A 12,316-nucleotide genomic window follows, 5' to 3' on the forward strand; every position below is an offset into this window, starting at 1 on the left:
TTAGTAACTAATTACCTAGAATTAATAAGCTTTCAAGTGGGTCCCAGTTTTCAATATTACAGTCTTGGCAGAACAAATCCTGTCTGTGTCCCACTGAGTTGTGAGATTGGGACATATAAGAACACACACACAGTCAAGGCAGTGAGCTCAGACCACATGGTTTCACAGAAACATGGTCACACTTAGAGACCTGGCTTCTCTCAGAGAGGACTCTTTGTAAGGGTCCTTGAAATCTTCTCATTCAACCCCTCATTTGACACATGGGTAAGCTGAGGCTCATTGAAGGTTGGTAGCCTGTCTGAGGTCACTAAGCACAATAAGGTAGAGCTAGGCTTAGAACCTAGGGCTCTGAGTCTTCAGTCTGAAGCTCTGCTAGTGCTAGCCTGTTCCTTAGTGCCATAGCCTCTTGCTTCCTGATGTTCGGTAAGTCACAAGTGTCTCAAGAGGCTGGCCAAATAAATCTTACATTCACTTAAGGAAATCAGTGTATCTGTGTTATCAGTTAAGGGAAAAAGAGTTCTGGAGTGCTGCAAGTTTACCTTTCCAGCCTTATCGTCTCTTCCCTTAGTATCCTTGATGGGGAACACAGTTTCTCTTCTGGGTGTTTCCTTCCCATCACCATGGGCCAACTGTATGGGATACGGGGAATAAGCTGAGGAGACAATAGTCCTCAAGGAAACAAGATTCAGAAAGGCATATCTGTATTGCCCCAGAATTTCTCTACAAGAGTCCCAAAAGGACAGCAGCAAGTTGGTGGAAAGGAGCTCTGGGGAACTCTCTTGAAGTTGCATTTATATTGACAAACACACTGCTTTAACTTAGGCTGTCTGTTTACTTGAAAAGTATGTCTTGATTCAACTAAATTGTTGACTTTCTGGGCGCAAAAACTGGATTGGATACTTCTTTGCAGACTTCTGGAACACACAGACTTGTAAGCACATAGTAGTGCCCATGTTTACTCTGCTTCTATCTCTCCATTCTCCAAACCATCTAGTTAGCTTTTATGTTAAGATTCAGTCATTTTCTTGCAATTGCATTGTTTATAAATGAATCACTCAGGCTATTGCAATAGGGAGAGTACCCCAGACAAGTGTCTTCTCAGGATGGTTTTGCCTTAGATCAGTGATTTTCCACTAGTGTGCCATGGCACACTGGTGTGTCATGATAGGACCTTAGGTGATCCGTGACAATTTTTTAAATATCATTAATAAAATTATTTTCAAAAGACGGTCAAAGCACAGTAAGTATATATTTTTATCATTTTTTGGATCAATATAATATAACGGTGCTGTGAAAGTTTAATATCGGTTCAAGTGTGCCATGACATTAAAACACTGCCTTAGACTTTTATAGGGACAAAGGTGAGATGATTGGTAGTTGGGACTGGTTTGTAATAGGGATAATTTTCTGTCAGGCGAACAGAAAATGTTTATCTCTGTTTCTAGGTAGTTTCGAGGGGCAAATAGTTTTGAGCTCAACTAATCAACTCAAGAGACAATCTTATCAGGCCATATCAACAGATGCAGAAAAAATGAAAAGGTCTTTGTCTACGCTTGTCGCCGGTAAACATGGGGATCATTTGCATGAGTTTTAAGTTAAGTCACAGGGAGAAGAGCGTCTCTGTACAGTGAGTCCTTCCAGAAGCACAAATAGGTGAGCTTCCTAACCATGGCTGTTTTTTGGGAGCATTAGCGCTCAGGTAAGTTCAAGGTTTCATTAGGAGACACTTTCCGGAAGCAAAGATATATACTTCTTATTGTTGACCAAATGACTTATGGTGGAAATTAAGTCGCTACTTTCAAGAAGAAAACGCCTTTGAAAGAAGGCACTTCAGATCACATGAGCGACACCGCCTCTCTCCAGGTTTCAAACTACAAGTCCCAGAGAGCAACGCGCCACTTCCACTTCCTCTGCGTACTAAGGGCGGGAATCAGGAGCCTCGCTGCATGCCGGGAACACAGTGGTTGGGGCGAATGAAAAAAAAATGTAATCTTAGCGGGTCTTCAGTTTTCGGAAGAGTAACTCAAAAGTTCCTCAAAGAAGGCACGGATACAGAACCGAAAAAGCAACATTATTTTTTCCACAGTGGACAGACCAGGCCCCTCCCGAAGAAGGTATTCAACTGAAACCGGAGCTAAGCTTAATTTTCCCACTAGTCCTCCTTTCCGGCCGTGACTCGCGTCATTATCATTGCGTCCTTTCATTGGCCGGTTGACGGTGGCGGCGCCTGCGCGCTGAGTTCCTTTGAGGGTAGTGGGCCGACGCCATTTTGGCCCCAGAGGTACTTCTAGAAGTGAATCGCTGACCCATTCGCCTGCCGGACTGCCGGATACGGCATTTTCCTCCGGGACTTCTAGGTCGAAGCATTCTGACTCTGCTGCTGGTGCTCCTTACTCTCTGCACCTTCCAAACTCTCCGGTCGGGCGGAAGCGTCTGAGCACCGGGGCGTGCCATCGGGGGTCACATCGCCGGGAAGGAGGTGACAGGGGCGGCGCGGGGCGCGGACACTCCCCGTTGAGAGCCCGCCTGCCATGGACTCGGAATATTACAGTGGTGACCAGTCAGGTGGGACAGGGGTTCGAGGGACAGGGCCGGGGGCCGGAGTAGTTACTTGGCGGAGTTTGGCCTTGCATCCTCGCAGGGAGAGGAGGGAGGCTCGGAGACCTTCTCTCCTGGTTCCGGTTCGAAGTGGACCGAGAGGCGGAGTGGGGAGAGCCCGCCGACTAGCTGCGAGCCCCGAAGTTAGAACCCGGTGGAGGGGATTCTAGACGGAAAACCATCTTCCGAATCGGCGAGGGGTTTTGCTCAAATTGAGAAGCCGCTTCTATACGTGTTGCAAACTCCCACTGTGTGCAAAGGGACAGGGAGAGAGAAGTCTTTACTGTTATGGGATTTTTCAGAAGTTGAGAATTTTCTGGGAATTCTAGGGGTGGGGGATCCTTCCTAGACTTTTAACTCCGAGTTAGAGCTTGATTAATCTCGCCTGCAACACCGGACGTAAGAAAATGCGGGACCCTTGTTTGAGTAGCATGAGTGCTTGAGAGGAGTGCAAGCCCGGGCACTTTTTGATGGGTTCTGCGGTTTTCTTCTCCTTGACATCTTTCCTTTTTCTCTTCACTTAAGTTTGGTCTCCCTTCTCTTCTGTTTGTTTATTCGGGAAACGCTTACTGGGCTCCACCGTGCTAGCCCCGTGCTAGGCACCAGTGATACAAAGATGAGTAAGGCAGAGCCAAGTGGAAGAAAACATGTTGCGTTTGCTTCCCCCTAAGTGTGCTAGTTCTGTTCGGGCGTTCTGTATCGAAGTGCTTAAATAATTTTTTAAGTCTTAACCTTTTTTTCTATTTTGAGTTGTTTCCTTATATCTGGCGGCAGGTAATAATGACTATAGTCTTCCAAGCGTGCACTACTCCTTTGCTTAAAATGTTCCCTGTTTTCAAAATAGTTCTTTCAATTCGTGTTTCTAAGTTACTTTTTTCAAAAACTAATTATGTATAATACATAGGTTAAAGGCTAAAAGAGGTAATAAAATAATTACCTGATTTCCCCCGTCCACTGACTTTCTATTCTTTTAGCTGTTTGGGGGTATTTACCTCGCTATTTATGCTGTCTCTTGTTGCATCAGTTTTGGGCATTCTGTAGTGATTCCTGTTACGGCGGGACAGTATTTTAGCCTCTTAAGTACCCTCTTCTCCCTGTTCTCCCACTGTTGCAGTGTAATTGTTAGAACTTCAAAACTGTTATTATTATGAGTTTGTAAAAATTTTTTCTCCTTAACTGAGTAGATGAGCTCCTTAGTGGTGTCTATATTCCTAACACAATTTTTTTGGTTTTCTATAAGTGACTATTTAATTTTTTTTAATGTTTATTTATTTCCCTGGCGCCCCCCGCCAGTTTTTGGCCGGGGCTGGGTTTGAACCCACCACCTCTGGCATATGGGGCCGGGAACCTTACACCCTAAAACGTTTATTTTTATTAAACCTCTAACCAAGTTTTCTTGCATACTTTAACAGCCCTGAGTTCCTCTCAATATGATTTTACTTTGTAAAGTACTAGTTAAAGTTAGGAAGCAATTCATATTTAACCATTTTGTAATATATGTATTACTTTAATGAGTTTTCACTATTTCTGGACTGGAGTTCCTTGTATTCTTTATTCTTAAGCAATTAAGAACATCATGTACTAGGAGATATTGTAGACTCTAGGGATTCAGCAGTGAACCCAAATCCCTGCTCTTGGGGATTTCATTCAAGTGCTTTTCATTCCCTGCTTTCATTCAAGTGGAGAAGACTCACATTAAATAAAATAACTTGGTAAATCATGTAGCACCTTAGAAGGTGGTAGGTGCTGTGGAGAGAAAGATTACAAATCTGAATTTTTAACCTGAATGCAGTTCACATAGTTAAATGGCACACTGTTATTTAGAATTTGTTGGGTTAGGTTTTGTTTTGTTTTGTTTTTTTGAGACAGTCTCACTATGTTGCCCTGGGTAGAGTGCCGTAGCATCACAGCTCACAGCAACCTCTGACTCTTGGGCTTAAGTGATTCTCTTGCCTCAGCCTCCCAAGTAGCTGGGACTACAGGCGCCTGCCACAATGCCCGTTTTTTTTTTGTTGTTGTTGTTGCTGTTGTTTGTTTGTTTTTGGTTTTTGGTTGTAGTTGTCATTTGGCAGGTCTGGGCCAGCTCTAGTGTATGTGGCTGGCGGCGCCCTAGCCACTGAGCCACAGGTGCCAAGTCTGTCGGCTTGGTTTTTAGTGGTGTTTCTGAAGCTTCACATTCCTTTTATGATGTCTTTTTGCTGCCACACATGTGTATTGTCATTGTTGGTATTCGTATGAATATTATTTAGTTGAAAGTGTTAGCATCATTAGTTATGCTTCATACATGGTAACTTTTGCTTTTATATCGTATTCTTCGTTCATTGTGTTGATTTCAGCTGTAGAAGTCATCCATCTTATACCATAAGTGAATTTTTGTTTTATTTTTAAGCAGATGATGGTGGCGCTACCCCAGTACAGGATGAACGAGATTCAGGGTCAGACGGTGAGGATGATGTAAATGATCAGCACTCCGGATCAGACACTGGAAGTGTAGAGCATCATTCGGAGGTATTGGCTAAACCACATCTTTGGGAGGTTTTTCCCTTGGATTCTATCAGAACTGTTGTATTTAGGAGTTCTAGAGTCCATGTCATGGGGGTCAGGCAGTAAAAATTATTAGAAAATTGCTTTAAAAATATAAAGGGATGATCTGGTTACTGAAGAAATTGTAGGGAAATAAGTTGTTTCTTTTGTTGTTGTGGTTGTTTTTTGAGACAGAGTCTCACTATGTCGCCCTCAGTAGAGTGCCCTTGAGTCATAGCTCACAGCAACCTCAAACTCTTGGGCTTAAGCGATGCTCTTGCCTCAACCACCCAAGTAGCTGGGACTATAGGCGCCCACCACAAAGCCGGGCTTTTTTTGTTGTTGTTGTAATTGTCATTGTTGTTTGGCAGGTCCAGACCAGGTTGGAACCCACCAGCCCTGGTGTATGTGGCTTGCGCCCTAGCCGCTGAGCTACAGGCACTGAGTGGGAAATAAGTTCTGATTGGGTCACATTGCAAATATTTGGCAGGTTTGTTTTGTTTTGTTTTGTCTTTTTAATTTTATTTTTTGAGATAGTGTCTTGCTCTGTTGCATGGGATAGAGTATAATGGCATCATCATAGCTCACTGCTATCTCAAACTCTTGAGCTAAAGTGATCCTCCTTCCTCAGCCACCTGGGACTATGGGCATATACTGTCATGCCTGGCTGATTTTTCTATTTTTTTGTGGAGACTGGATCTTGCTATGTTTCTCAGGTTGGTCTTGAACTCTTGGCTTCAAGCAGTCCTCCTGCCTCAGTCTCCCAAAGTACTAGGATTACAGGTGTGAGCCCCCATAACTGCCTGGAATATTAGGCAGTTTTTAACTGCATGTTGATTCAGAAAATGAGCCAGGACTTGGATACTTGACTAAGTTTCCCCATTTCACAAATAATATCTTATTGGGTCAATAAACATTTACAATCTTAAGAAATACCACTTGAACTAAAAAATTTATAAGGATTATTGCCTGTCAGAATTTGTGTTTAGCATCCTAGTTTTGGATTGTTGCAATTTATACAATGTATGTAATAGCAAAGCAAATGTAATTTTAAAAACTTTTTGTTTTATAATACAGGGTAGTATTGGAACTTGTGTACATTTTAACGTATTTGGCCTAATATATAAAGATTTGAAAATTACTTAATTTGCTATCCTGGTCTCTGCTGCGCAATGTTAATAAGATAAAATTGGAACATTTTTTTCTGTAAGTCAGCCACAAGTCTTTGGTAGACACAAACTGAAACAAATAGGAACGGTAAAGATGGACAGATTTTCTTTTAAGAATTTCAGATGCCATCTACACATATTTTGCTTGATATACACATGTGCAGAAAGGTGTCCAATTTTCAGTATGTGTAATTCTTAGAAATTGTGTTGTTGACTCTGTCCTTTGACATGTCATTAGTATATTAACATGTTGTATAAATATTTAGTGCCTGTTATGTATTAAGCTGTTTTTTAGATGTTTTGTACATATCAGTGAGTAAAAGTCAAAATCTTTTTCTCAGATTTATATTCCAGTGAGGAGAAAAAAATGAAACAATATACTTTTTTTTTTAATGTTGTAAGGAAAGAAGAAAATTAGAATAGAGTGAAGGGTGCCACTTTGCAGAGCAGTTTTTGGTGTTGAACAGGGAGGTGATGTAGGCCTTATCGAGAAAGTGACATGACATTTGAGTCCAGATTTGAAAGGAGGTATAGGAATAGCCACGTAGATATGTACATGTAGGAGAAGAACTTGCCTGGCAAAGACCCAAGGTGGGAATGTGCTTGATGTCTTCAAGGAGTGCCAAGGAGCCATTGTGGCTGGAGTGATGTCAATAAGGGGAGAGGGAGGTCAGAGAGCTGAATGAGGGTGCAGAAAAGGTTTATCTTGTATGGATTTTGATGTCACTCAAGTTTTTGTATGCTCATTGAGGGTAAATTCTATTATAGTAATTGATAGGTAGAAATTACCTAATATCAAACATTGTTACAGAACATTCAGTGGATGATATTTTAAATTTCCATTTTGTAAACGGTATCAGGAGATTGACCTGTGTCAGTTTAGAACCCATTAGTATAGTCATCTTCTGGCTTTGTGCTGCAGTAATAAACGTAATGTACGTTTACCTTTAAGCATCATCGAGTACTTTTTTGTAATAATGGATTCTGAAGAAATAAATGTATGTGGTGTTGAAAATTTGGAAATTACTGAGTCTCTAACTCGTGATAGTTCGACTTAGCATTTTCAACTTTATTATGGTTCAAAAGCCTCATTTTTCACTTTCAGTATAGTTTTCCATAAGTTACATGAAATATTCAACACTATATTATAAAAATAAAATGTGTTAGGTGATTTTGTCCAACCATAGGCTAAAGTAAATGTTCTGAGTATGTTCAAAGTAGGCCAGGCTAAGCTTTGATAATCGATAGTTTTGGTATATGTAGTATTAGCTGCATTTTTTACTTATGACACTTTCAACTTAACTATGCATTTGTTAGACTATAACCCCATCGTAAGTCAAGGAGCCTGTATATCTAAAGTTCAAAGAAAAAACTTATGGGACGCTGAGGTGGGAAAATTGCTTGAGCAAGTACAATCTCCCTATGTCAAGATTCTTTCCTTCATTACATCTGTGCAGTCCCTTTTGCATGTAAAGTAACATTCTGGGGGTTAGGATGTGAACATCTTTGTAGGGCTACCACAAGACTGTATTCCCAACATAATTTTCCGAATAATAATACTTTTGTTTTAAAAAGCTACATTTGCATTTTAGGCTAATATTTTTTCACATCATCTACAATATTTACTCTGTACATGTATCTTTAGGTCTCTAAGGAATACACACACACACACACACACACACAATCTCTAAAATAGTGGTCAGCATGAGAAAAGCTGATGAAATTTTGAAAACACTCAGTGATCAAGATTAGTCCTTTAAAACTCAAAATTAATGCAAAAAGATATAAACAAAATAATGAAATCTTAAAAGCAGCATCAATAACAGTTCTGTATTGGTCTATATTGTTCAAATCTGTTTTCTTGTTGAGCTTTATGTCTAGAAGTTCTACGTGTTTTCTCATTATTGGAAATGGATATTGGATTCTCTTAACTATTATGATTGAATTGTCTGTTTCTCCCTTCATTTCTGTCAGTTTTTGCTTTATATATTTTTGTGTCTGTTACTGGGTAGAAAGATATTTATAATTATTGTATCTTCCTGATGGACTGACTCTTTTGTCATTAGAAAATGTCTTTTATCTCTAGTAACAGTTTTTGTTTTAAAGTCTATTGTCTTGTTTTACTGTAGCCATTCCAGCTTTCCTGTGGTTGCTATTTGTGTGATACATTCTTTTCTATCTTTTTGCTTTCAGTCTATTTATGTCTTTGGATCTAAAGCATGTCTTCTGTTGTTAACATATAGTTGGATCATGTTCTTTAAAATCCAGTCTATCTTTTGGTTGGATTATTTATTTGATCTAGTCACATTTAGTATTATTGATAAAGTTGGAGTCTGCCATTTTGCTTTGTTTTCTGTTTGTTTCATGTCCTTTGTCTCTATTCTTTCTTTACTGCTATCTTGCATTAAGTGAATGTTTGCTACTGTAGCATTTTAATTTACTCACTTTTCTTTTTTAGAGGTTGCTAGGGTTTACCATGTACATCTTAATTTATCAGACTCAACTTCTGATAAATTGTAGCTTAATTCCAATGTTAAAGAGAAATGTTACTCATGTACAGTGCTATTCTCTTTTCTCTTTTTTTGCCCCTTGATTGTGCTATTGTTTTCAACAATGCTCTGTGGCATAAATTGTTCCCCAAAATTAATCTAATTAAATTCTGGCTCCTTTGAAGGAATAGTCTCTGAGATCAGTGTTTGATGTTTGTTCGACCCTAGGATGGCTCCTCCCATCTATCTTAGTCCTTGGTTATCTCCTGCAAACTAGATTACCTGTAGTTTAGTGTGTATCTTTAATGTCTTTCTAAGTACCTTCCACCGCAACTTCCCCAAATTTGACTGCAAATGAAGTCAGTTTCTCTGGGGAGAGATCAGGAGCTATTTGGCTTATAGCCTGCATTTTCTCCAGGCAGAATCTCTGAGCCATGGGTCTGGAGCTGATGGTGGGAGCAGTGGCAGGATTCTTGCTGAATGACATCCCAACTTCAGCAGCTGAGCTCTGGTGAGGGGTAGGAATGAGGTGGCAGCCTTAGGTCCTCTCAGCTTGTCTCTCCTGGCACAATCTCACAAGCTGGAGCAGGGTGATCAAAGGCCCCACTTTTCTTTTTTTGGTTGCAGCCATCATTGTTATTTGGCTGGCTCGGGCTAGGTTCAAACCTGTCAGCTCAGGTGTATGTAGCTGGCGCCTTAGCCCCTTGAGCCACAGGCGCCAAGCCAGGCCCCAGTTTTCTGAGCATGCGGTGCGCAAGGTAGAGTGTTCCTTTGAGTAAAGGCTGACCAAAACATGGGAAACCCCACCTCTCAACTGCACACACATAGAACTTAGCCTTAGCAATAGGCATCTGAGGGCAGATGAGAAATGCTGACATTCTGCTCTTCCTAGGAAGAAAGTCCTCCAACTGGAAGCAAGGTGGAGCTGGAAGCTCTGTGTTCTCGGCTATAGTAGCCTGGTATAGAGTAGCCTCCCTGAGTTACGAAATTAGAGGTGGGTAGCGATCTTGGTTCAGATACAAGAGACTCCAGCCTCTTTTTTTTTTTTGAGACAGAGTCTCACTTTTTTGTCCCTGGTAGAGTGCCATGGCATCACAGCACACAGCAACCTTAAACTCTTGGGCTCAGGTTAATCTCTTGTCTCAGCCTCCCAAGTAACTGGGACTACAGGTACCCGCCACAAGGCCCAGCTATTTTTAGAGACCCCGTCTTGCTCTGGCTCTGGCTTCTGGCTTCTGGCTCTGGCTCTGGCTCAGACTGATCTTGAACTGGTGAGCTCGGACAATCCATCAGCCTTGGCCTCCCTGAGTGCTAGGATTACAGGCAGGAGCCACTGCGCCTAGCCTTCCAGTCTTTCTTGTTGAGTTTGTGTAGATGTTTCTTCATTTGCTTTTTGCCCTTAGAACTATTTCCAGAGGTTTAGTTTTTGTTTGTTTTGAAACAGAGTCTCACTTTGTCACCCTTAGTAAAGTGCTGTGGTGTCATAGCTTACACCAACCTCAGACTCTTGGGCTCAAGTGATTCTCTTGCCTCAGCTTTCTCAGTAGCTGGGGCTGTAGGTGCCCACCATAATGCCAGGCTATTTTTAGAGGTGGGGTCTCCCTCTTGCTCAGGCTGGTCTTGAACCTGTGAGCTCAGGCAATCCACCCGCCTTGGCTTTCCAGAGTGCTAGGATTACAGGAGTGAGCCATTGCACCTGGCCCAGAGGTTTAGTTTTAATAGTTGTTTTTAAATTTACCAATTTCACTGGGGAGCAGGCCAGCAGAACTTCTCATGCTAGGGTGCCAGAAGTCCTCATTTGACTTCCTTTTTATCTCATTTACTGATTGGTTAACACCCTTTCCGAGACCCAGTCTACGTTTGTCTTTTATGGGTCTCCTGTCTATGTGTGGATAGGTCAGATCCCTCGAGCCTGCACAGAGAACAGGCTCATGTTGCTTTCCTGATTCTGGGCAAGCTAGCTGTAGGTATTGGGGGCATGCCTATATATTCCAGGATATTTATTGTCTTGGTGGCTGGGCATTAAATCAAGTTCTGTTAACACATCCTCCCTGATCATTTCTGACAACCGGAAGTGACTCCTCACGTTTCCATATGTCCCGTTGGGTAAAAAGTCAGAATCACCCCTGGGATGAGAACTTGGAGATGGACAGGTGAAGGTTAGTAAGCATAAGAAAGGAAACAAATACTCAACAATATAGAACATGAGTGATTAAAATATAAATAGAACATTTTTAAGAATGGCAATGCAGCTATTGAGACTGTTTTAAGAGAGTATTTAGTGACAGAGAATTCACCATGTGACTCTTGAATTGTTGGGATTCTAGATCCTAGTTGATTTTTAAGTAAATTGACATAGAGAAGAGATTGAAAGGAGATTCTTTATATCAAAATGGAAATGATGTTGATCTTTAGATAGTATATTTTCTTATTTTGCAGCACATATTAATGTTTAAAATCAAAGGGAAAATAACTGTGCCATTTTTATATGGTAACCCAGTTTTATGAGCATGCATTAATTGAAAATAATTCAGAAATGTACTAAAAAATTCAAAATTTAGAAGAACCTTGTAAAGTATCCTTAAATATAAAGATAAACCTTTTTTCTACTAGCTGTTTTTTCTGTTTCTAGTTTGTCTTTAATATATATTCCCTTACTAAAAAATTATCAAATTGTCCTTTTTGGGGGGTGGGGGAGAATTGTCCTTTCTTAACAGATTAGTTGGAAGGACACATGGACAGGTAGTTTCTTAAATTTTAAGAAAAAGTATTGAAGTTTAGACTTCAATATTTTCTTTGAAGATTTGGTATTCCCGACTACCCTGTACCTCTTTCCCAACAGGAAGTACTTGGCATTCATGTCTCTGTCTTCAGTTGTTTCTTATGATGTCCAAATGAAGATAATTAAACCTTTAGAATATGCTTCCCTAAATTTTGGTACTATTGCTTAAGTTTGTACAATATGTGTGATAATTTATTATCCATTCTTTAAATAAACTTTTTTTTAAATGTTTACAGTTGCTAGTTTAGCAATGCAGACATAAAGCCTTACTTTTGGAGTGTTCAACGGCAGGCTGCATGCTGATTTTGTGAGGACTTTTATTTACCTGTGGTGTCAGATGTCATGAAAAGTATGCACAGACCTTTGTTTGTTAATTAGCTTTCATTAGTGTTTGTGTATTTAATGTGCCGCCTAAGGCAGTTCTTATTCTTGCAATGTGCAGCAGAAAAAAGGTTATATACCCCTACTTTAAAGTGCCCAGATGGGAGCAGCACAGGCCTGTAAATAGTAGAAAGGGCACATACAAAGTACTGTGGGAGGAAGGGAGAGTGGGCTTAGTAGCTACGATATTTCAGCTGACTAAAAAATGAGTGGCATTGCCAGCTGGAGAGATGAGTTAGGAAGTTGGTGGTTCTAGGCAGAGGAGCAGCAGGTACAATGCCTATGATTGGGAAGGACTTGGTGTATTTCAAGAATGATTATTGTGGCTGGAAAATGGAATAGCTTAATGGAAGGTGATGCTGAAGAATTAAGTT

General features: G+C 40.7%; 1 protein-coding gene across 2 annotated transcripts in view; it reads left to right on the forward strand.

Annotated features, from left to right (window-relative positions):
• Positions 1–2,151: 2,151 nt before the first annotated feature.
• Positions 2,152–12,316, forward strand: part of IWS1 (interacts with SUPT6H, CTD assembly factor 1) — a 44,365-nt gene continuing 34,200 nt past the window's right edge. Inside the window, exons 1-2 of one of the 2 annotated variants that reach the window (XM_053597141.1) lie at positions 2,152–2,565; positions 4,991–5,106. In XM_053597141.1, coding sequence (XP_053453116.1) covers positions 2,532–2,565; positions 4,991–5,106 — 150 coding nt within the window. In that variant the 5' untranslated portion in view covers positions 2,152–2,531. The remainder of the gene's footprint in view (positions 2,566–4,990; positions 5,107–12,316) is intronic. The other variant, XM_053597140.1, reaches the window with a different exon arrangement.

Source organism: Nycticebus coucang, chromosome 7 (genome assembly GCF_027406575.1).
Source record: "Nycticebus coucang isolate mNycCou1 chromosome 7, mNycCou1.pri, whole genome shotgun sequence".
In the NCBI taxonomy this organism is placed as follows: Eukaryota; Metazoa; Chordata; class Mammalia; order Primates; family Lorisidae; genus Nycticebus; species Nycticebus coucang.